Source organism: Protopterus annectens, chromosome 8.part0, assembly GCF_019279795.1.
Source record: "Protopterus annectens isolate FY-2018-M chromosome 8.part0, PAN1.0, whole genome shotgun sequence".
Classification (NCBI taxonomy): domain Eukaryota; kingdom Metazoa; phylum Chordata; order Ceratodontiformes; family Protopteridae; genus Protopterus; species Protopterus annectens.
This window is the reverse complement of record NC_056741.1, coordinates 1,637,549,374-1,637,575,268: the sequence shown is the minus strand read 5'-3', so window position 1 is coordinate 1,637,575,268 and position 25,895 is coordinate 1,637,549,374. Positions and strand designations below refer to the sequence as shown.

At 47.0% G+C, this 25,895-nt stretch overlaps 1 protein-coding gene across 1 annotated transcript in view; it reads right to left on the bottom strand.

Annotated features, from left to right (window-relative positions):
- JAM3 (junctional adhesion molecule 3) overlaps positions 1-25,183 on the bottom strand; it is a 1,464,991-nt gene extending 1,439,808 nt beyond the window's left edge. The window contains exons 1-2 of the mRNA XM_044079478.1: positions 25,066-25,183; positions 14,723-14,881 (exon numbers count right to left, since the gene is read on the bottom strand). Coding sequence (XP_043935413.1) covers positions 14,723-14,881; positions 25,066-25,183 — 277 coding nt within the window. The remainder of the gene's footprint in view (positions 1-14,722; positions 14,882-25,065) is intronic.
- Between the last annotated feature and the right edge of the window lie 712 nt (positions 25,184-25,895).

The following is a 25,895-nucleotide window of genomic DNA, read 5'->3' as shown; positions in this document are numbered from 1 at the left end:
GTCAGGTGCCCCCAAAAAGGTGGTCAGAATTAGTACCAAATGGAGTGAACACTGCACATACACAAAATCCCTTCAGCTATAAGCAAATACATCAGTAAGGCATAGAAGAGATTTTGCCAGGAGATCAGAGGGGATGGAGGGAGGGTAACCTGGACTGCAGCAGGGTGAACACTGAACATCTACATTTATGGTAGGTACAAAACTGTACTATGTTCATCGTGTTACCCTGCTGCAGTCATCACACTTGGGTTGAATCCCAAAGCTAAGGTAGGGGGGAGGTATCATAGAGGGTTAGTGGAGGCAATAAGGCCCTGCAGAACTGCAGTGGCAAAGCCCGCCCTGGACTTAGAGTAAAGAGGTAAGTGATAGTGTTTGGTAAAGGTGTGTACTGAACTCCAAGTTGCAGCTTCTAAAATTTCCTTGGTTGGAACCCCCCTGAGAAAGGCTGTAGAGGTAGATGTTGCCCTGGTAGAGTGGGATCTAATGGTAGCAGGAACTGGTTTCCCATGATGGGTATAGCAGAAACGTATGCAATGACCTATCCATTTAGAAATGGTTTGCTTAGATATAGCCTTCCCTTGAGAAGCTGTAGCATAGGATACAAAGAGCTGGTCAGTTTTTCTGAAAGCCTTAGTTTTGTCCAAGTAGTAACGAAGTTGCCTGTGAATGTCCAAGGAATGCAGGAGTCTCTCACCTTTGTTCTGTGGATTGGGGAATAAGGTGGGTAAGTGGATGGTTTTATTTAAAGCTACACTGGAAACCACCTTAGGCATAAAGGAAGGATTAGTTCATAGAGAAACTGTCTTGATGAAAAATGAGGAAAGGTTCCACTGCCATTAGTGCCTGTAGCTCTGAGACTCTCCTAGCTGAAGTTATTGCTAGGAGCAGGGCAGTCTTCCATGATAGGAACTGAAGATCTGCAGAGAAAGATGGTTCAAAGGGAGGTAGCGTTAGTTTTTCCAGAACAAAGTTGAGGTCCCATGTTGGTGTAGCAGCTCTCCTGGGTGGTCTAATGTTTTTTGCCCCTCTGAGGAACTGCCTTAGAAGAGGATGTGAAAATAAAGGTGGATCCGTGTTGTAGTGAGCTGAAATGGCTGAAGCATGGATTTTAATTGAGGAAAAGGAAAGTCCTTTGTGCAACATCTCAGCTAAACACTGTAGAATGTGAGGCATGTGAGGCTGAATTGTGTCTTGGCCTTTAGCTTGGTTCCAGGCACAAAACCTTTTCCATTTGTCCGAATAAGCCTTCCTGGTTCTTGGCCTCCTGGCTTCCAGAATAACATCCAGAACTACTTGTGAAAGAGGAGCTGGTTGGATGTTTAGTTGATTTGCCATGCAGCCAGATTTAAAGTCTTGAGCTGGCTGTGAAGAATCTGTTTGTTCTGTTGTGTGAGCAAATGGGGTATTTGAGGAAATATCCATGGTGGGCTGTGGGCCATATTTTTCAATAACTGGTACCAGTGCTGGCGTGGCCAGTCTGGGGCTATGAGAATCAGTCGTGGTCTCTCCTTTTTGACCTTCAAAAGAACCTTTGTGAGGAGAGGTAATGGAGGGAATGCATATGCTGTCAGGTTTTTCCAAATGAAAGAGAGAGCGTCCACTTTCCAAGCTTGATGGTGAAATGTCCTTGTACAAAATTTTGTCAGTTGGTAGTTTTGAGGACTGGCAAACAGGTCTGTTTGGAAGGCCCCATTTTTGAGTTATTATTGCAAATATTTGTGGATCTAGTTTCCACTCGTGGGGATCTTTGATGTTTCTGCTGAGGTCGTCTGCCAATGTGTTCTTCTGTCCTGGCAGGAATTGAGCTTGTAACTGGACTTGGTAGGCCAGAGCTGTGTTCCATAAGATCATTGCTTGCCTGCACAGAGGGTAGGAATGTGTACCCCCTTGTTTGTTTATGTACCACATTACTGTGGTGTTGTCCGTCTTTATTGCAAGTTGTCCTGGATGTAATAGAACCTTGAAGGCTGTCAGAGCTTTCTGTACAGCTAGCATCTCTTTTTGATTTATGTGCAGATTTCTTTGATCTGCAGTCCATAGGCCTTGAAGGCATTGTCCTGCCATGTGTACCCCCCAGGCGTAGTCTGAAGCATCTGTTGTGATAGTCTGCCTGGCTGGGGGCAAGGTGAAAGGCTGACCCTTGTTGAGGTGACATGCCTGTGACCACCATAGAAATTCCTGTTGTAGGCAGGGAATGAGAGCTATCATTGTGTCCAAGCTGTAGCTGTGTTGAGACCATACGCTTTTTAGGTACCACTGTAATTTCCTCATATGCAGCTTTGCAAATGGTATTATTAGTATGCAAGATGCCATGAAGCCCAAAGCCTGCAGAATTTTTCTTGCAGTTAATTGGGTCTTTGTTGCCATTGTCTTGAAATATTGAGTCAGTTGTAGTTGCTTGTCTGGCGTAAGATAAGCCTTCTGGGCCGTTGTATTCAAGCTGGCACCCAGGAATGTCATTTTTTGTGAGGGTACTAGTTTTGACTTCTTTTTGTTTACTGTGTACCCCAGGCAGTTTAGTAGATGCTTTACAAAGGCCAGATGATGTAAGAGAATGTCTTTGCTTTCTGCTTGGATGAGACAGTCGTCCAGGTATGGATATATTTGAATTTCTCTTTGTCTGCAGTATGCAATTACTGGTGCCAGGCATTTTGTGAAAACTCTGGGAGCAGTAGATAAGCCAAAGGGCAGTGCAGAGAATTGGTAATGGGTTGAACCTGCAATGAAATGGAGGTATCTTCTGCAACTTTGTCTGATAGGGACATGCAGGTATGCCTCCTTGAGGTCCAACGTTACTAGCCATGCCTCCTTGCCCAACATGGGAAGTAACTGCTGTAGTGTTAGCATCTTGAATTTGGATACTTGTAAGTAAGTGTTTAGAATTGAAAGGTCCAGAATTGGTCTCCAGGCATTGTCCTTTCTGGGCACTAGAAAGAGTCTTGAGTAAAATCCTTGGCCTTGCTCTCGAGTAGGTACCAGTTGAATGGCTCTCATGTCCATGAGAGCTGTAATTTGCTTTTGTGCCTCGGTTTGGCATTCCTCTTTTCAATGGCAAGGTGTGAAAGTGGAATCTGTATCCTCGTAAAATTATGTCTAGGACCCATTTGCCCTTTGTGACAATGTGCCAGTTGTCTGCAAAAAGTGCGACCTTTCCCCCCAAGGGGGCTGCCAAGAGAGTATTGCTTGGCCAGATGAGGTGCAAGTCATTGAGTTTGCCTTCTGGTGGATTGAGACCTGTCTTCTCCTCCCTTCTGTGTTGTAGTGCCCCATTGGCGAGGTTTATACTGGGCTTGTGGTTGTCCTCTGCCCCTTGGGCGTCTGTATTTACCCCTCTGCGGTCTGTCAGTGGCTGGAAAAGACCAATTTTTTGTTGGCCAGTTTCTGCTGAAGCGAGGGGGTTGTACTTGTAGGAAATCTTTGACTGTCTGCATAGATTTTGCCTTATCTTCCATTTTCTTTAAAACTTCTTCTGCTTTAACTCCAAAAGAACATCCTGCTGTAAGGGAGCATCTAGTAGTTTTGCTTTAACATGATCAGGCAGAGTTTGTTCCTTTAACCAAGCATGCCTACGTATAACAGACCCAGTGACAGCTGCTCTGCAGGAGGCCTCCAAAGAATCAAACCCACATTGTAAGGTATGTTTGCCCACCTGCTCAGTGGCGTGCAACAGATCCTGTACTTCTTTCAATTCAGATTGTTGAGGGAGAGTGGTTATTCTTTGCTTTAACTGAGAGATTAGAAATTGCTGATACTTAAGCATATGAAATTGACAATACAGTGCCCTCATAGCTAGTGTGGCTGAGGTGTAAACCTTTTTCCCCCACCTGTCTAGTGCTCTGGAATCCCTCTCAGAAGGTACTGGGTTTTTAGCCATAGAGGCCTTAGCCCCCTTGGGACCCTGGGAGATAGTCTCTGGGTCAGCTACTGGGCTTTTGTAAAGAAATTTGTGGAAATCAGGCACTCTGTAGTATCGGTCAGGCTTAGTCGGAGCCGGAGGTAGAGAGTCTGGGTTGAAACTGGATTCTAAATAGACATCATCCACAATGTCCAAAACTGGAGGGATGGCAAGTGGTCTGTGTTGGGGAAGTAAAAGAAACTCTCTGAGCCTTTTCTTTGAATCGGAGTAGTCTTGACCTTCCCAGTGAAAATGTTCCCTCATAGTGTGTAAAGTTTCCCCTAAGGAGTAGTCTTCAGGAGGAGAAGCTGAGGGAATAGAGTCCTCAGCATCAGAATCTTCATAAGGAGAGAAGGAATAGTCTTGGTCCTCAGAGGAGTCTGAAGAAATGGACTTTTGCTCACAAGAAGCATTATCTTCCTCTTGTCTAGGCCTTTTGTCAGGAGGGGGCTGTGAACCCCTGATTAAAGAAATCAAATCTTCAGCCATTTTGAGCACATGTTTCTTAGGCATAGGGCCTTGAACAGGAGACTGAAGTGCAGTCCTTTTAGATTTAGAAGGAGTCTTCGACTTAGAAAACGTTTTAATGGTGAGAGTCGTCGGTCTGAAAACGCCTTCAGAAACCGATGGCGTTTCTGTAGCACCGACGTCTTTTGAAGCAAAGTCGTCGGAAGGGCCTGAAGTAAAAGGCTGCGTCGGCCTGGTACATTCCATCAAAATTTCCGTAGCGGTCTCGGGTTCCAGATCTGCGGTAGTCAGGGTCTGCGTCAGAGCCTCACTGAGGACCGGAGACCGGATCAGCCGAGGCCTCAGAATCTGACTTAGGCCTGGGCTGTCTGTCCTTATCCCTGCGTTTTTTGTGCACGCCGGTAGTCGGTTGCTCCGACGGCATGGTGTAGTTAAATTTCCTACCGAAGTAGTGTCGTGCGAAATCAAAGCGTCAATAGTACGCTTATTAAACCTAGCACAAAACCGACAAGAAGTGACATCGTGGTCTGGGCCTAGGCAAGGTATGCAATAAGAATGAAAAACCTTATGAGGTATTTGCTTCCCACAAGAAATACAATTGTTAACTTTTTCTGACATCGGTCTGAGGCAAGAAAAGTTTCCCCAACGGGGTACTTAGCTTTATAGAAGACTTCGGTCTGAAATTCGAATTTGAAAATCTCAGGAGAAGCCGACCGGCACTTGCGAACTGCTTCTGCTTCGGGCACCGCGTGGCAAGAAAGACTGAAGAAAATGGCGTCGGTTGCATTATATATACCCCTGGCGCACTGACGTCAGGGAAGAGGCGACAGCAACCGACGCCGGACCAAGACTTTGGAATTCCGGCCAACTGCGGGACCGCCTGACGACAGGATAACCCAAGTGTGATGACTGCAGCAGGGTAACATGATGAACATCTGAAAATGAAGTCTTGTGTACGCAGAGAGTCAGAACCAAGGATCGAATCTTAGGACCATTTGTGAGGAAGAATGAAAAGGAAAAAAATAAGTTATGTACTTATCATAACATTCCATCTGAGTTGTTGCTTTTCATTTGTCTTCAACCTGAGAGACTCGGATCCAGTACAGATCCAACTCGGCCACATACTCCAGCATCAGAGTCAAAGTCCAAGCTCCTCCCCTACCCACAATACCCTGCCCTCCCTCCTCCCATCAGACAGAGTTAGATGCAGAACAGCAGCATCCTAACCTAGACAACATGCCTATAAACCTGGCACAACCCACAAAAGGCTTATCCTGCAGCCCTGGAGGCACCCTCAGCCGTATATGAGATGGAACTGAGGGTGGCCATGCGAGAGGAAAAACCTTCTTTTCCTCTACCGACATGGACCCTAGGGCAGACTTAGCAACCTCCTTAACCAGGTCCCTCTCAGTCTGATTATATGTGCCAAATAATTCAGCTCATGTAAGGCAAAGGTAGCTGACGTGTACATCTGCTTCCCAAAATAATCCATCACCCGAGACTCCCTGTCTGCAGTGTGGACCGAGGAGCTCTCCTGTGCCATCTCCTTTTTGGTGGCTGCTGCAACCACCACGGCATCGACCGGGGACAGCTTGGACTAGTGGGGTTTGTCAGAAGGGGCACTAAGCACTTTGTCTGGATGTCGGGGGAATGGTCTCAACCATGTCTGGTTCCTTCTATGCCCTAGATGAGATGAGATCCACTAGGGGATCCACAGGGAGGGACACCCAGAAGGTAGAGGGGGTCCTGTGCCAAACGCCTCCAGAAATACAGACTCAACCGGGATGGGCTTGAGGGTGGACCACCCACCACGTTGATGAAGAATCTCCATGATGTCTCCAAAGGAGACATCCTTCAAGTCAGTATTGTCAGTGAGATAATCCAGCAGTGAGTCTAAGTGCTTCCTCTTACACAAAAGCTTCCTAGGGGGTTCCAGAGGGGGGGGGGATTCCAGGGAGGACTTGGAAGCCTCGGGGAGTTCCCGTACAAGAACCTCCTGGGGTGACTGGCAACAGGCTGTCCCTGAGGGGACAGGATGGCAGACTCCAGCACAGAGACAGAGGGAGCTAGGACAGACTCTGGGGACGAGAGTGTCAAGACTCTCGAAAGAGCCAAGAACCCTCTCCACCACCTCGAATGCCGAAGGTGAGTGGATCCCCGAAGACGGAAAGGCCAAAGCTGAGGCTGGATCCACTGTCTTCTGCGCCAAGTGGGGAGCAGGAGCCAAGCCTCCCGGTGCCTAGGCAACGAGAGAAAGGGATGACCCCGAAAGCCTCGAAGTCAATACCATCCCCACAGATCCGACACTGAGGCTACAGTTATGAGAGTTAGTCGGGTCCGAAAACGTCGAAGCTGACCCACTCAGGGCAATGGTCGGAGTCGAGGTACCAGGGACCATCTCCACCAACCCCTCGACACCCGAAAACTTCAAACCCAAGGACTCCGAAACCGGGGGTCAGATCGGAGAAGGAGTGATAGGGCGAAAGGTGGATTGCATGCTCCCAGCCCCAGAGGTGGATGGAGCAGACAAGACTCCCAAATAAATCTGGGGCCGAAGGAACTTCAGCATCATCCTGTCCACCTCTGCTCTGGACAGCCTCTGAGTGGACTGGGTCAAAGGGGGGCCTGGAATGGCGCTCGGGGAAGTAGAGACTGGGGACCGAGCCTGAGAGGTCTCCAGCTCTGGAGAAAAGTGAGACAATTGGAGCCAAGGAGAACTCCAGCTCAGATCTGGGCGAGACTTGGCGGGCAGTTCAGTTGAGGGCAAGCGGTCAGGAGACCGCTTCCTCGGCTGATCCCACTCTTCAGAAAGGGCCTTCTCTCCATCCCAGACTTCTTGGTGGGAGGTTGAGTCCCAGAAACTTCAGAAAGGGCCTTCTCTCCATCCCCAGACTTCTTGGTGGGAGGTTGAGTCCCAGAAACTTGGCAGAAGAAGAAGAAGAGGCCTCTGCTGGAGGGGGGAGAAGGTTCTTCGGTATAAGTTTGTTCCTCCTGTCGATCAAAGCATGGGGGACTGAAGCCCGTGTAGATCAAACAGGAGGTGTCTAAATGGGGAGCACTCAAGCAGACAACACACAGAGTGTGGGAGTCAGATGGAGGAAGCTGCTGCCCACACTCTGAGCACTTCCTGAAGCCAGGATTAGGGGTCTCGATCATGGCCAGGAAGACAACGTATACACACACACACACACACACACACACGCTAGACAAAAAGAAGGGAAAGGAAAAGAGAGGAAAGTTTTTTTTTTTTTTTTTTTTTTATAAAAACACTGACACCGAATGCAAAGGGGACAGGGTATGGTGAGATTAGAGGTAAGGCAAGTCAAGAAGAAAGAAAATAGAGAAGAAAACCCAAAAGAAACACACTTACCACAAACAGAGATTGGAGCAATGAAGAAACATTGCTGGTCAAAATGAGCAGCAAATGAGATCTGAAGGGAGGAAGGAGAGCAGGGCATTACTGCTAGAGGAGGAGCTTGGACTTTGGATCCAATGCTGGATTATGGGGCCGAGTCGGATCCATACCAGATCCGAGTTCCTCAGGTTGAAGATCAAATGAAAATAAGAAGTTATGTACTCACCATAACGTTCGATCGGAGTAGGTAAACTTCATTTGTCTGCAACCTGTGGGATACGGATCCGATCTCGGATCCGAGCCAGCAACTTTACAAAGCTTAGATCCGAGCTCCTAGCTCCTCCCCTTACCCATAATCCCCTGCCAACCCTGACTGACCTCAGATCAAGTTTGCCCGTAAGTACTATAGCAGGCAGTTAATTACCTTCTCAAAAGGGTAATAATAATATGTCCTAAACATCTGTGAAGGTCGGGGGGATGGAGGGGGGGAATGGTTGCAGACAAATGAAGTTTACCTACTCAGATGGAACGTTATGGTGAGTACTAACTTCTTAATCTGAAGTAGTTAACTTCATTTGGTCTGCAACCTGTGGGACAGAGTCCCCGGCTACCTAAACCTTGGGCGGCCTTCATGGAAGGATATTCCGGAGATCTGCGGAGCCAAAAGAAGTTCTCCCTCTGGAGATAATGCCCAGCTTATAATGATTTATGAAGGTATGAGGTGAAGCCCAAGTAGCTGCTGAACAGATATCATCCAAGGAAACTCTGGATTTAAAGGCGGCAGATGTAGCCATAGACCGAGTTGAGTGGGCACGAACTCCTTGAGGTGCAGGCCTGCCGGAATTCTGATAAGACGTGATGATACACTGCGAAATCCATTTTGACAAAGTAACTTTCGAGACTGGATTACCTAGATTAAATTTAGCAAAGGAGACGAACAACTGGTTGTTTCGTCTGTGACCAGATGTCCTATGAATGTAAAACCTGAGTTGTCTATGCACGTCCAAGGAATGTAATTTGTACTCTCCTTTGTTCTGGTAGTTAGGAAAGAAGACCGGCAAATTGATAGACTGATTGATATTCGTCACAGAAACCACCTTCGGAAGGAAGGAGGGATTGGTTCTGAGGTAAACCCTATCCTTGTGAAAGGCTAAGTATGGAGGTTTGACAGAAAGAGCCTGTAATTCAGATACTCTCCTGGCTGAAGTAATAGCCACCAGAAAGGCTGTTTTCCACGACAAATATTTGAGGTCTACCGACGCCGCAGGTTCGAAGGGAGGGGCCGTCATGGCCTGCAAAACCAAAGTCAAATCCCATGGAGGTACAGCTTCCCTTATGGGAGGTCTAAGTAGGAAAGTGCCCTTTAGGAATGTCTTGCAAAATTTTGAAGTAATCAAAGGACCCATATCGTTGCCTACGTGATAATGAGAGATAGCTGCTAATTGCACCTTCACCGTGGAACAGCTAGCTCCCTCATTAAAGAGGCCTGAAAGAAAATCCAGCACCGCTGTGAAGGGATCCAATTTATGGCGTTCTGCCCAGATAGAAAAACGCTTCCATTTACTACTACAGACCTTCCTAGTAGAGGGCTAGTGCGCTGCTACTAGGATAGCTTTAACCGGGGATGAGATACCGGGAGTCCTCGCTACGAGTGGAACTGGAGCAGCCAAGCCGTAAGCTTGAGGTTGACCAGGTCGGGGACTGGGAGTCCCTGTGGGTGGGAAATCAGATCCGGGAGGGGATCTAGAATTCAGGGTGGATTCACTCGATGAGACCAGAGGTACGGGAACCAAGTTTGGCGAGGCCAGAATGGGGCAATGAGGATCATTCTGCTCCCTAACCGACTGGCTTTCTGAAGAAGTTTCAGCATCAGTGGAAGAGGAGGGTAGGCATAGAGAAGACCGGGTGGCCAAGTATGCACCAAAGCGTCCCTCGGGGCTTCCCCGGGAGGGGGAATGAGAGCAAAGTAATTTTTGCATTTCGTGTTTGAGGGAGATGCGAAGAGATCGCAACAGGTCTGCCCCCAGACAGCAAAAATTTGACTCGCTACTTGGGGATTGAGGGACCACTCGTAAGGCGAAAGGATGGTGCGTCTGTCTGCCAGGATGCTGGTCCGTCCCGGAATGTGTGTTGCAATGAGAAAGCGGTTGGTAGAGATTGCCCATTCCCACACTCTCATGGCTTCTCGACAGAGCGCGTAAGACCTGGTTCCCCCCTGCTTGTTGATATACCAAACCACAGACATACTGTCTGACTGGACTGCAATCGTTCCTACAGGCAGAAGGCTCTGAAGTGCTTGCAACGACAACAGCACTGCCCTCATCTCTAGAACGTTTATGTGCAATAAGGTCTCTGAATCATTCCATGTGCCTTGGACAGTCCTGCCCGAATAATGCCCCCCCCACCCAAGACGGGAGGCGTCTGTGGTCACTGTGGCGAAAGGGGGGGGGGTCGTGGCAAAGGGGCGTCCTGTCTGGAGGTCCGGCGATTGAAGCCACCAAACGAGAGCTCTCTTACAGACCCTGCTGAGGGAAATGGGGTGATCCAAGGGGTACTGGAGAAGGGACCATTGAACCTGTAGAGTCCACTGCAATATCCGCATGTTGAGACGCACCATGGGAAGGAGGTTGATTGCGGCTGCCATAGACACTAGAGCCCTCAGAACCAATCCCGCCGGAGGTTTCGAAGATTGAAAAATGGCCCGCACGTGTGCTCTCAGAGTGTGCAACCAGTCGGGATTTAGGAAGGCGAGCTGCTTGTTGGTGTCCAGTCTGGCCCCGATAAAATCTATCACCTGAGTCGGGGTGAGAGAGGACTTGTCTGCATTTATAGTGATCCTTAGTTGAGGAGCAAGGTTGAGAAAGTAATCCCTGGCTAAGAATAGTAGATGCCTTGTCGGGGCGGTGAGGAGCCAGTCGTCCAGGTACGGAAAAACCTGTATTCCCTGGAGTCTCAGGTGGGCCGCTATCTCTGCTAATACCTTGGTGAACACCCTGGGGGCTGAGGTGAGACCAAAGGGAAGGACCCTGAATTCATAATGACTGGCTCCCAGCCGGAAGTGGAGAAACCTCCTGGAGCGTTCGTCCAACAAAATGTGGTAGTATGCGTCCTTGATGTCTATGGAGCAATCCAGTCATTCTCCCGCAAGAGGGGGAGAATAGATTGAAGAGTGACCATCCAGAACTTTTCTTTGGTTACTGACAGATTCAGTAGGGAAAGATCGAGGATGGGCCTTAAGTCCCCCATCTTTTTTGGCACTAAAAAGAACCTGGAGTAGTAACCCGATCCGGACTGGCATGGGAGGACGTGCTGGATGGCCCCTTTTCCTAAGAGCAGCCAGATTTCCGCAGCTGCCACCTCCCTCTGATTGGGTGGAACATCAGGGAGGTGACTGGGGGTGTCTGGAACGTGGGAAAATGGAATTTTGTATCCTCTGGATATGATACGAAGCACCCAGCGGTCTGTTGTAATGGACTCCCAAGCTGCCAGGTGCTTCGAGAAACGCCCCCCGACTGCCTCCAGAGTGGAGCAGTCGGGCAAGCCCTCAGGGCTGCTGCGTGGGCCGATCAGAGAAGGCTTCTCTGGACCCAAAGTTCTTCGGGCCCCCTCTGCCTCTAGGGCGGCGTCCACCCTGTCCTCCTCTGCCGCAGAAGGACTGGGAGTCCGGAGCGGACTGGGATTGTTACGACTTTCAGAACCACATCTTCTTCTGTCCCTTTTGGTTCTTGGAGAAGGACCTCTGGGGAGCAGAAAAGTGGACTCCGACGGCAGACGTCTTCCCGTCCTTTTCACTCTGGACCAAAGTTTTGCGAACTGTTTTGCGAAAAAGGGCAGAACCATCGAAGGGGGCATTCGCAAAGGACGCCTTGAAGGGTTCCGCGAAGTCACAATGTCGGAGCCAGGCCTGGCGCCTCATAACTAGGCCTGCTCCGCTGGCTCTAGCGGCTCCCTCCGTAGCATGGGATAAGAGCCGCATAGAGGTGTTAGAGATAGACCTAAGAGTGGCCATGCGGGTGGAGTACAACTGTTTGTCCTCTCCCGACATGGACTCCGGGGGTGATGCAGCTTACTCTTTAATAAGGTCCCGCTGCAGCCGAATCACGTGTGCCATGTAGTTAAGGGACCTTACAGAGAAGGTCGCTGAACTAAAGACCCACTTCCCGAGACGGTCCATCGAACGGAGACTCTTTGCTCGAGGGATGGACTGAGGGACTCTCCTGGGCTAACTCCCTCTTGGTGGCTGCCACCACCAACAAGGCATCTACGGGGAGTCCCTTGCTCCAATGGGACCTCTTGGTCGGGGGGGGCTCAGGATCCTGTCGGGACGTTTGGGGACTGGCTCCACAGTGTCCGGCTCCTTCCACACCCTAGTGGTAATAAGATCCACTAAGGAGTCGGCCGAAGGGGACACCCAAGAGGTAGATGGGCCTGCTTCGAACGCCTCAAGGAACACGGATTCATCAGAGGAAGCCTTGGGGGCAGACCACCCCCCCTGATCCTAAGCATTTCCATGATGTCTCCGAAGGAGACATCCTCGGGGGTGACCTTGGGGAGCCTTCCCCCTCATCCAAATCCGTGTCTTCTGTCAAGGACTCGGGGGAGTCCACGTGCCTCCTCTTACACTTCCGCTTGTGAGGAACATCCTCGGGGGGACTGTCCGAGGATGACTCACCAGCAACGTCTTGTTCCAGTGGAACGACCTGCGATGTCAAAGCAGGCTGTCCCTGTGGCCGGGTGACGGAAGCCTGACCCAAACAAGAGGGAGTGCGGGATGGAGCCGTAGCAGGGAGCGGGGGCCTGGATGCACTCAACAGAGCCCTCTCCACCACATCGAATGCCGAGGGAGAGCCACTCTCTCTGGGATCCGAGAGCCGACCCTCGCTCGGATCCGATGGATGGATCGGAGCCGGCACTGAGATCATCGGATCCGAAGGGCCAGTGTGCTCCGACCTGGACGGAGCCGAAGGCACACTAAACCCCTCGGATCCGAAGCTCAGACCACGGCTCCGAGAGCTCGGATCCGACAAGGATGGATCCGGCAATCTCGAAGGAAGAGTCGGAGCCGAAGTACCCGATACTGTCGGCGCAGACCCACCCCCGGCTCCAACGCTGCCTGGCTCCGAGCACTCCGAACCCGGGAAGCGGGCAGGAGAAGGAGCTATCGGGGCAAAAAAGGGTGTTGAGCTCCCCCCCCCCGAGGGGGGGGGGCAGGAGCACTCACCCGGTCCAAATCAGCTTCAGACAGGCTACGTGTCGATCTCGACGAGGCCACCGAGGCTGGCCAGGAGTGCCGCCTCGATGACCTCGACGGAGATCAGGTCTCCTCCTCCTCGGGTCCCGGAGAGAAGCATGGAGACTGGAGCCGAGAAGGAGGAGACCTAGACCTGGAAGACCCGGAGGGAGAAGCCCGCTTAGCCGGGAGAGCCGAAGCGGAGGCCTCGGCCCGCCGCTTGTGGTGCTTCTCCCTTTTCTTTTCCTTCCTGGCCTCCCCCTCCTCCGGCACAGTAGCGGGCATTTGAGTCCCGGCCAGGGGGAGAGAGGCAGGAGTGGCCGCCACCGAAGCCTGGGAGGAGGCCACAGAAGTACCGGAGGCCGAAGCTGAATCCGGGGGCAAGAGTCCCGCTAGGATCAGCTTTGACCTCCGGTCCTTCAGTGCCCTGGAGTTGAACACCGCGCAAATCACACACCGAGAGGTGTTCAACCCCAAGGCACTGGACACACGGAGTGTGGCCATCTGCCGGGGAGAGCTTATGGCCACACTCAATGCACTTCGAAAATACTAACTTTGGGGCCTCAGACATGTTTACACTAAAAATGAAACTCACTCACACAGTAGGCCCCAAACTCTCAAACACACACACACAGCTACGATAACAGCGAAGGGTGGGGAGGAGAAAAAAATGTTTTGTTTTTTTAACTCAAAAACACTAAATATCTAACTAATAGGGTTAAGGAACTTAATCAAACACACACTCACAAGTTTTATGGAGATTAGCAAAAAGAGATAAACTTACCTGACTAGGAGCTCGCAACCTAGCTGCTGTACCTAAGCGCGGCAAACTAGATCTGAGGTCAATCAGGGTTGGCAGGGGGTTATGGGTAAGGGGAGGAGCTAGGAGATCAGATCTAAGCTTTGTAAAGTTGCTGACTCGGATCCGAGATCGGATCCGTATCCCACAGGTTGCAGACCAAATGAAGTTAACTACTTCAGATCAACAACTTCAGATCATCAGATACATCATTAAAAAACTCTTCTTTTGCCTCAGCTGAAGCTGTCTAGGAATTTCAAAATCAGTATAAAGTCAGCATTTGCAAAAGTTAACAGTTTTGGCATCAGTATACAATTCAGCAATCAGCTTTGCCTAGTTAACTTCCTGACTTAACCCTTTATGTTTCAGTGTACCATACTTTAGAATATAAGTGAATCAGACAAGTTATCCTTCAACTCTGGTCCTCAGCTATTTCCTTGTTCCTGCCACTGTAACATACAGCATTTTCAGTAAAAGGACAAGTGGGTAGGGCTTGAATGCTACTGCCACTGACATTCTCCATCACTGTACTACTGAGTCTAAAACAGCAGAAGCAGTGCCACCATAATAGGCACTCTACTCCCTTTTACAATGTAGGCAGTATTTTATAGAACTACCACTTCATTCTGTCTAGCTATTTGTCCACTGAATAAAGCTTGTTGCCACATCTGCACTTCCAGACACATTGGCTTTAGCACTAGTAACCCTTAGTGCTAAAAGATGCAGTGATCATTAGCACAAGTTATAATAACTCAGCTCCTTTATCAGAGAGCGTCTCAGCTTTTCTAAACTCCACACAGTTGTTTTTGCTTGCAAGGGGACGTTCCTGTTTACACATTAGCCAAATGTTATTTTTTTACAAAAAAGTATGTGCAAATGTTGAAACAAAATTATCTCATTCTGTAGACTAGATAAAATGAATTTATTAAAATGGTATACAAAAACTGATGTGTCAGCAGAGTTTTAGTAGGTTACCTTTCATATTTTCCTGATAAAACACATAGATGGGGTCCTTAGATGTTAACTTCTTCCATTCAATTCTCGGATTGGTAGTTGCAGTAGATTTAATGATACAAGACAGCTCGACTTCTGTAAATAAGATTAAAAAGTTTACTTGGTAGGAAAAAGGGCATTCTAAGTTGCACAAAAAAGAAAATAGCCATTAAACAGCACAAAAAAAAATCAGTTCACTTCTTCCAAAACTAACTGAACCAATGAAAATAAGTGTTAAAGAAGGTACTGGACTTTATTTAACAAGTTTATATGACCTTATGTACCAATCACCAGTTAAACTGTTGATGAAGATGAATACATAGCATTTTCAAACATTTGATTATATAAATGTTTAACACAGCTAAAACATTTATTATGTTTCTGGTGTATTAACTCTGCATGCATATATGATAAAAAGTATTAATGCATAACTCAGCAAAGCATTAATTCAGTTAAATGAACATTCTCCTAAGCAACAGGTATGAACTCACTGTATGGAAAGATCAGCAAAATGGCCTTCAACACTGGGTAAATGTTGGGATTTCCTATTCCGGTATTTCCAGCCTGGCACACTTCTCAATTACCTCTTATTTACAGATTCATAGGTAAGTACTAGATTCACTGCCCTCGCACACCATTTTAAGCTTAGCCAATTTCCCTTTTTGTGCTTGAAATAACCTATCCTATTTGGTTAGAGATTGGTCTTACCCATCCCACAGTGGATAATTATATATTACCTGTAATGAGAATAACTGCAATCCTACCACAGATATTTTGAAGGGACCCATGCACGAGATAAAAGCATTCAGAAGCTACTTCTATCCATTAGTAGTACAGGGAGCAGTCCTGCGGTACATTTTCTGTTTCCCATCCATACATCTAAGTTGCACTTAAAAATGGATAAGGATGAACTTTGTTTTAAGTGTATAGGGTGTCTTTTCCATAGCAGTGGTATCCTCTGCAAAATATAGATGTCCCTCCAAACAGATCTATTGATACTACAGAAGAGGTTTAGATCCTTAAACAGAGTATTTCTGATGCCATTTGACTTGCTGATGTGCAGGAAATCCATCAGAAATGGGTCAGTAGATGCCTTGTATGTCAGATACAGGTCACTTCTTAGCAGTCAGTAGAATACAGAGTACAGTGACATGGCTTGGAATCAGACCATGTAGAACATGTACTTTAGGCCTTGTATCCTTTTAGTAAGGTATCTCTGTCTGTGTTCCATTTATTGCATATGTCTGGACAGATACTTGCCAAAGGGAGCACTATATTCAATGACTGGCCTAATGAGGGCTGAGTAAAGGGGGACAGTGACATCCTTAGCTCTAGACACAATCCCTTTGTTTATAAGCTGTGCAATACAGAAGGAATTTCTTACAACAGACAAGTTGATCAAAAGTTTATTTTACTTATTTATTTACTTTTGTTAAACAGGATAGTCCAACTGGGTGTTAGCCCATTTTCAGCGGTGTCCCAGGGGAAGCCCCCAAAAATAATACAGTTAGAACAAGGAATAAATACACACAAGGTAAACGAAAATTAGAGGAAAAAAAAGAAGCACAGTATATATTAAAAAGAAAAATATGAGTTCAATAGCAAGGTAATAACCAAATTAGTCAATGTGTAAGAGAGAATATAGACAGCAAGGAATGAAAACTAGTTTGACAAAATTACAAGCATAAAATGTAAAAAAATTGATAAAAAGAAATATGTAAGCAGCAGAGAAGAATACATCACAAAGGAGTGAGGAGGAGATAGTGAAGAAGGAAAGATAGGAGAGAAGAAAAAAATAAAAAGATACAAAGAAAGAGGAGAAGAAAGTGTAATATAAGATTAGGAGAGAAGAAGAAAATAAAAAGATATAAAGAAAGAGGAGAAGAAAAGTGTAATGGAAGATCAGACCAGGAAGAATAAATCAATAGATGGAAAAAGTATGAGAGAGAATAAATAGTTCATAGAAACAGAAAGGGAAAAAGAAAGATGAGTAAAACAGGAAGTTAGACATAGCAAGTATAAAGGTAAGAATAAAACAAGAGAGAAGGCATTAACCAGGAGAAAAACATGAAGAGAACCAATTAGAAAAGAGGTGGCCTTTTAGGAGCATTTTAAATGCTTCAACTTGGAACTGGATATTATGACTTGATGGATGGTATTCCAAACTTTGGAGATATAGCTAGAGTATAGAGAGTCACCAGCTTTATTGTTGGAGTTTGAGACTTGCAGTAAGAATTTGTTGGATGACCGAAGAGTATGATTGTTAGTGTAGGGTTGAAACATTAACTGAAGGGGGGGGGGGGTATATTCAGATTAATGGACATGTCTGTGAGCTGCTGTAAGCTGAGTGTAAGTTAAGAGATGGGGAGGTTCAAGCTAGTGAAGCTCACCTAAGGCTGAGCAATGATTATATCTATGTGGAAAGTTAGTAGCAAATTTAGCAATTTTGTTATAGCAGGTTTCAAGCTTAGATAGGTCAATTTTATTAAGGTTAGTGAAAATGGGAGAGGTGTATAGTAGGGTGAAGAGAAGGTGTGTTCTGGGTAAATCTTGCCTACTTTTAATTGTAAGAAAAGGCTTCGGTCTGTAGAGTGAGTCATGTTTAACATGAGTATTTCTGATGGACTGTGCTAGATGAAGGTCACATTTCAAATTGTTATCAATTAGGACACCTAGTAATTTTGAATGAGGTGTAGCAGAAATAAAGAAGTTATGTACTCACCAAAACATTCCATTTGAGTAGTTCTACTTCATTTGTCTTCAACCTGTGGGATGCCGGATCCATATTAGATCCAAGCCGGCAATCTCACTAGCATCTGCTCCGAGGTCCAAGCTCCTCCCCTTACCCATAATACACCTCCACTACCTTCCAAACCCCAAATCGAGTTTGCTGATCCTTATACTGATAACCCGACCTGAAAAATATTTATGACCTGTAACTGCAGCCCACAGGCTGTTCATATGACAAGATCCAGGGGAAGGAGGGAGGGAGGGACAGCTGAAGACAAATGAAGTAGAACTACTCAGATGGAACGTTATGGTGAGTACATAACTTCTTTATCTGAAGTAGTTTACTTCATTTGGTCTTCAACCTGTGCGACAGAGTCCCCCAGCTACTAAACTCCTGGGTAGCCCCCCTCATGGAAGGATATTCCGGAGTACCATGGAACCAAAGGATGCTCTCCTTCCGGAAGTCAAATCCAATTTGTAATGAGAAATAAATGTATGAGATGAGGACCAAGTAGCTGCAGAACAAATATCATTCAAAGAGACTCTAGTCCAAAAGGCCGCAAACGTAGCCATGGACTTAGTGGAATAAGTTTTCACCTGACCCGGAGGAGACACGCCTCTGTCCTTATAGACCTGAAGAATGCATGAAGAAATCCACCTAGCAATAGTGACCTTGGAGATAGGTTTACCCAAAAAGGATTTATAGAAGGATACAAACAGTTGATCGGATTTACGGAAATTTTTTGTCCTGTGTACATAGAATTGTAACTATGAACATCCAGCAAGTGGAGTTTGTATTCCATTTTGTTTACAAAATTAGGAAAGAAATCTGGTAAACTGATGGTTTGATTGATATTAACTACTGATGCCACCTTGGGAAAAAAGGATGGATTGGTCTGAAGGGAAACCCTATCTTTGTGGAAAATCATATAAGGAACTTTGACGGACAAGGCCTGCAGTTCTGAAACCCTTTTAGCAGAGGTAATAGCCAGTAGAAATGCTGTTTTCAAAGATAAGAATTTCAGATCTGTGGTTGCAGTTGGTTCAAAAGGCAGAGAGACCAGAGCTTGAAGAACCATAGTAAGGTCCCATGGGGGAACAAGATCCTTGACAGGGGGGTGTAACAGAAAAGTCCCTTTGATAAAGGCTTTATAAGGATTGGAGGAGGCTAGAGAGGCAGAATTCTCACCCACATGAAAATGAGAAATGGCAGCCAATTGAACCTTGACAGTAGAAGAACTAGCTCTGTGTTGAAAAATATCAGCTAGAAAATCAAGAATAGCAGAAATAGGAGCCGTGAAGGGGTCCAAACTCCACTGAGAGGCCCAAAAGGAAAAACGTTTCCATTTATTGCGATAAACCTTTCTGATTGAAGATTTATGAGCAGCCACCAGAAAAGACCTAACTGAAGAGGATAATCCAGGAGTCCTAGCGATCATGGGAGCTGGAGCAGCCAAGCTGTGAGCTTCAAACTGTTCAGGTTCAGATGAGGAACCCCCGATTGGTGTGAAATCAGATCCTAAACGAGATCCAAGATCCGGGGCGGGGCCAGAAGGTGAGACCAAAGGAAGGGAAACCAAACCTAGCGAGGCCAAAACGGGACAATGAGGATCCCTTTGCTCCCCAGTCGACAAGCTTTCTGTAGAAACCTTGGAATAAGAGGTACTGGAGGGTAAGCATACAAAAGACCAGGAGGCCAAGCATGGACTAGAGCATCTCTGGGGGGCTCCCCCGGCAGGGGGATCAGAGCGAAAAACTCATTGCACTTCACGTTGGAAGGAGATGCGAAGAGATCGCAGCAAGGCTGACCCCACTCTAGGAAGATCTGCTCTGCTACTGAAAGATTCAGAGACCTCTCGTAAGGCATCAGGATAGTCCGACTTAACCTGTTCGCTAGAATGTTGAAATGTCCCGGAATGTGCGTTGAGATGAGAAAACGACTGGTGGAGATCGCCCATTTTCACACTCTCATGGCCTTGCGACAAAGGGGGTAAGACCTGGTCCCTCCCTGTTTGTTGATATACCAGACCATTGACATGTCTGACTGAATTGCAATGGTTTCTCTAGAACATTTATGTGAAAGCTGGTCTCTACAGGGGACCACAGGCCTTGGACTGTCCTGCCCGAACGATGCCCCCCCACCAGAGTTGGGAGGCATCCATGGTCACTGTCGCTTGGACAGGGGCTGAAACAAAGGGTCATTCCTCCAAAATATCCGGAGAACACATCCACCATATAAGGGACAGCCGACAGACTCGACTGAGTTGTATTGGATATGACAATGGAAGTTCCAACAGAGACCATTGTACATCTAGTGTCCACTGTAGAATTCTCATATGTAACTGGGCACACAGGAGAAGCGTTGTGGTCGCTGTCATTGAACCTAAGGCCTTCAACTCTGATTCCACCAATGGAAGATGAAAATGGTAGATTAGAGAGACATGCATCCTCAGGTTTTGTACTCTCTCCGAGGTCAGGAAGATTTTGCACTGTAGTGTATCTTTCCTTGCCCTAATATAGTCTAACACCTGGACAGGATGTATGAGTGATTTGGATGCATTGATTGTGATCCCCAAATGCAGGGCAAGGTTTAAGAAATAATCCTTGGTTTGAGAGAGTAGACCCCTGGTGGGAGCAGTGAAGAGCCAATCGTCCAGGTACGGATAGACCTGAATCCCCTGAAGCCTCAGGTGAGCCGCTACCACCGCCATCACTTTGGTGAACACCCTGGGGGCTGTGGTGAGACCAAAGGGTAGGGCTCGAAATTGGTAATGATTGACACCTAACTGGAAGCGGAGGAACCTCCTGGAGCTTCTGTGCACCTTTATGTGATAGTAAGCATCCTGGAGGTCTAATGAGCACATCCAGTCGCTCTCTTGCTGGTACAGCATGATGGACTGTAGTGTGACCATCCGGAATTTTTCTTTGGCAACTGACAGGTTCAGGGTAGATAGGTCTAGAATGGGCCTCACGTCCCCCGTTTTCTTTGGCACGAAAAAGAACCTGGAGTAGAAGCCCGATCCAGACTGATCTGGGGGGACGGTTTCGATGGGTCGTTTTCCTAGCAGCTTGGAAATTTCCTGTGCTGCTGCCTCCCTTTGCGTGGGTGGTACGTCCGGGAGGTGGTTGGGTGATTTGAGGGGACCCACAAAGGGGACAGAGTATCCTCTGGATATGATCTGAAGCACCCAGCGGTCTGATGTTATGGACTCCCACGCCACCAGATGCAAGGACAATCATCCCCCAACTGCCTCCAGAGTAGAGCAGTCGGGCCACCCCTCAGGGTTGCTGTCCAGGCCTGTCCAAGAAAGGTTCTTGAGACCCAAAATTCCTCAGACCCCTTCTGCCTCTGGGCCGGCGTCCATTCTGTCCCCCTCTGCCTCTGGGGGAAGAAGTGCCCTGAGTGTCCCAGGTATACTGTGTCTTCTGGAACCACATCTTCTTTTGCCCTATCTGATTCCAGGAAAAGGACCTATGAGGGTTCGAGAAGTGGATTCCGACGGCAGACAGTGTCTTCCCATCCTTCTCACTCTAGACTAAAGTCTCTTTGGTGGTCTTTCCAAAGAGAGTAGAGCCGTCATAAGGGGCATTGGCAAAGGATGCCTTGAAAGGCTCCGAAAATTGACATAGTCTGAGCCAGGCATTGCACATCATGGACACGCCGGACTCAGCCGCCCTAGCCACTCCTTCAGTAGCATGTGAAAGGAGTCGCATGGACATGTTGGAGACTGCTTTCAAAGTGGTCATCCTCGTGGAGAACGAGTCCCTGTCCTCCTGCGACATGGACTTAGTGGGGAAACTCCACTAGCTCCTTGACCAAGCCGTGTTGGAGTCTCGTGGCATGGGCCACGTAGTTCAGTGTCCTAATAGAAAAGGTAGCTGAAGCATAAAGTCGCTTCCCTAAGCGGTCCATCATCCGCGACTCTCGGTCAAGAAGATGAACCGAGGACCTCTCCTGGGCTAGTTCCTTCTTTGTGGCTGCTGCTACCACCATAGCGTCTACAGGGGAGCCCTTGTTCCATGCTGGCTTATCCGAAGGTGGACGCAAGATCTTATCAGGCCTTTTGGGAATTAGTTCCATGGTATCCGGCTCCTTCTAGGCCCGTGAGGTGACCAGGTCTACCATGGGATCTGCGGGAGGGGACACCAAGGAAGTAGATGGATCTGTGCCGAAAGCCTCCAGGAACACGGACTCATCAAAAGAAGGTTTGGGGTGGACCAAACTCTGCACTGGTGAAGGATTTCCATGAAGTCTCCAAAGGAGACATCCTCGGGAGGTGACCTGGGGGTACATTCCCCATCATCCAAATCCGTATCCTCGGTGAGGGACTCGGGGGGAGTCCAAGTGCCTCCTCTTACACTTATGCCTGCGAGGCACATCTCCAGTGGGGCTCTCCGAAGGGATCTCGCAAGCCACTTGTTCCTCTGGGGGAACCGTCTGGGGTTCCTCAAGCACAGGCTGTCCCTCTAGCAAAATGATGTGATTCGTAGAAAGCGGGGCGGAGTCTGAGGAGAAAGTCAGGGGTCTTGATCCAGCGGAGAGAACCCTTTCTACCATGTCGAACGCGGAGGGAGAACAAACCTCCTGTGGAACCAATAAGGAAGCCTGTATCCCTGGGTTCGACGAGAGAATCGAAGCCGGGCCCTAAGTGGACGGAGCTCTGAGAGAGGAAACTTGGCACAACAAAGGCGGAGCCGATGAAAAAAGTTCCACTCCCTCGAATCTGACACCCAAGCTCCGGCTCCAACACGCTCCAGGCAGCTGTCAGCATCAAGGAAGCAGGTACCGTTGGCACTGACCCCCTGACTAAAGCCATCCTCAGATCCGAGTACTCCAAACCCAGAGGACGGATCGGAGAAGGAGAAATCTATGTAAAAAGGAAAGCGAGCTCCCCCCTCCTGAGGGAGAGGGGGTTGGCAAGACTCCCATCTGGATCAGAGTACGAATGAACCTCCTCATCATTTTTTACCATGTCCACTTCCGATAAGGACCACGTGGACCTCGACGAGGCACAGGACTCCGATCTTGCGAGTCGGGGCACTAAGGCCCTAGATGTACAGCATATCTCCTCCGGCTCTTGGGAAAAACCTCAGAGATCAGAGCCAAGGGGAGTGACGGATCCTATGATTCTTAGCAGGTGAAGGGAGGTCCGGGGACCTCTTACGTTTCTCTGTCCTGGATTTCATCTCTCTCTCTCTCTCCTTCTCTCTGCCCCTTTTCTACTCCGCTTCCACAGGCTTTGAAATGGGAGCCTGAGTCCCAGCCTGGGAAGGAGAAGAAGCAAGGGCAAGAGAAGAAGGAGAAACGGCCATAGCAGCCGCTGTGACCGAAGCCGAGGATGAGGCAACCGCCTCAGAAGTGGGAAGAAGGTCTTTCAGGGTCAACTTAGCCTTCCTGTCCTTGATTGCGCTCGGGTTAAAACCTGAGCATATAGAGCAGTCTGTACTGAGATGGGCCACACCCAAGCACATTACACAAAGAATGTGGCCATCTGTGGGGGACAACTTATGGCCACACTCAGTGCACCTTTTAAACACCAGCTTATCAGCCATTTAGACATGAGGGAAAACAAGTAGATAGAAAAAAATATTTTCCCACTGAAAACCACTCGCCACACTCACACAAAGAACACTGGGGGGTGGGGCAAGTATACTAACCAAGTACGCTAAACTAAGCTAAACAACACTAAAGTTTGATGCACTAAGCGAGGGAAGGAAAAGGGGAACCTACACTAACCACTATCCTGAAAGTTAGAGAGAAAAAAAGCTTTCTAAAAGCTTTAATACCCACTTACTACTCTGAGCTCTGGAGATCATGATGCTTCAGCTAGCCACAGCAATCAAGATCTGGGGGTTGTAAGGTAGTGAAGGTGTATTATGGGTAAGGGGAGGAGCTTGGAGCTCGGAGCAGATGCTAGTGAGATTGCCGGCTCGGATTTGATACAGATCCAGTATCCCACAGGTTGAAGACAAAATTAAGTAAACTACTTCAGATTATGGTGCTGCTGGATGACTGTATTTGAAATGTAGTAGAGGGAAACTGTGATTTACAAGGATGAAAGAGCATAAGTTTGGTCTTAGAAGGATTTAGAATCAGTTGCAATTCAGATAGCCACTGATGATTCTACTACTCAACTGATGCTGTTGAGTAGTAGAAGCAACCAGATTTAAGGAAGGTGCAGCACATGTAAGAGTTGAATCATCTGCATATTGAACCGAGGTTAAAGGTGCAGATAAATGAAGTTGGTTAGTGAAAATACCAAAAAGTAAAGGACCTAAAAATAGAGCCTTGAGAAACACCCAAGTTCACAGGCAAAAGGGAATAGAGTTCCTGTTGCCATTTAACAGCTTGCTGTCGGCTAGACAAATAACTATGAAACCATGCTACAACAGAGAAACTAAGATTAAATGTGGCAAGTGGATTGAGAAGTTTCTGATGAGAAATTGTATCAAAGGCTTTAGAGAGATCTAAGAAGATGGAAGATACAAATTGACCTTTATTTCTGTATTGTGTTTGTTGTGTTGATAAAGCTAAGGCTAGCAGTAATACTGCTATGGTGGGGATGAAATCCATGTTGAGTAATGGTTAAGAGATTTTTAGAAAGAAGGCAGTTTAAAAGCTGTTGGTGGATACATTTTCCCAAAGTTTTAGAAAGGGGGTAGGACAGCTATGGGTCTGTAGTTAGAGATCTCATTCCCCCTCCTTTATGTAGAGGAATAATATAAGATATCTTCCAGCTGGAAGGAACATAGTCTTCTAGAAGGAAGCAGTTGATTAGAATTGCAGTGGGATAAGCAATAGCAGCAGCTGCAATTTTTAGGAAAAATGTGGGTAGATTATCAGCTGCAAGAGATGTAGGTTTAAGTTTGGAGAGTATATTTTTTATGGTGAGAGTTTGAACAGGTTTGAAGGAGAAGTTGCTAAAGTACAGCATTGTGAATTTGTGACAGCCTGAATGGAGTTAATGAAGAAAGCGTTGAATTGTGTAGCAATGCTATTAGAGTTGAAGGATATTGAGGGGTTAGGGGGTATAAGTATTTCTGGGTTTGAAGAAGCTTTTTTACAGATGACCAGAATTTATTGAGATTGTTATAGTGATGTTGCTGAATGGAAATAAAATATGACTTGTCCAATTTTATTTGGGACTTAGCTTTATTACAAAGAGGTTTATAAATATCAAGGTCAGGCTGTTTGTTAGTGGAATGCCAGAGAGACCAAGCTTTATCCCTTTCTTTAAGAAGATTTTTGGTATCTTGTTTTAGCCATGGTGAATAATTAGATTTTAGCCTAGCAGTTCTGAAGAGGGCTAGTCTGTTTAGGTATCTAGGAAGGTGGAATTAAAATAGTCAACTTCAGTGTCAATGGGAAGAGGTTTGAGGTGTGTCCAGTCACAGTGGTGTAAAAGGGTGAGAAAATTTTGAGCACTAAAGTTCTTTTTACTTCGAATAAGGTGGAAAGACTGTCTAGGGGATTAAGATGGTATCTGAGCGTGTAAGTGGGGACCTGATCGCTAATTCCATCTGGGAGGGGCACCCTGATTGGAAGGATAGTGAAGGTCTGTTTGTGAAGATCGTGTCCAGAATAGAGTTCCTACTTGTGGATTTATCTATTCCAGTAGTTGTCTGTATAACCTGAGAAAAGCCATGCAAGTTAATGAAGTTTGAAGGAATATCAGAGTTATAACACAGCCAGTCAGTAATGAGGTCACCCATAATGACAGTGTCTTGACAGAAATTCAGGGAAGTCCAGTGTAGGAAATCTTCAATAGTATTAAGATTAGAACGATGGGGGTGGGGGTGGGGGGGTAAACAGCAATTATAATTAGATGCCTGTACGAGTTGATTTCCAATTTACTAAATAAAAGTTTGGCATTGCCAAAAAGAGGATTGTTTACCTCAATTAGGGTAAATTTAATATTTTATTTAAACATTATTGCTACACCTCACCCCCTCTTGTTCTTTCTGTCACATCTGTATATACTGTAGCCAGGAGGAAGAATGTCATGGCTTTTAATCTCTGGACTTAGCCAAGTTTCGGTAAGTACAATGATATCAGGGGGTGTATTGGTTTAGGGAGGCATGAAGATCCTGGACCTTGTTGACAATGCTTCTTAGGTTCATGTTAAGTAACAACAGGCTAGCATTTTCACAGACAGTTGTAATGTTGTAGGTAAGAAGAGGAATGGATGGGATAGTTTGCTGATGTGTACGAATGGGACCAGGATTGGGGTGTATGTGTCCACTGAGACGTACATGTGAATAAAAGTATGTTTTGAACTTGTTGCGTTTAAAAAGGAGATAGCAATAGTCAAGAGGATAATGAGATATAGGGAAAAGAGGAATGCATTTGTAAGAGAAGCATCCAATAACTGTGGTGTCACAGACATTAGGGGAGATTCTGAAGTTGGAAGAAAGTATTTGAATG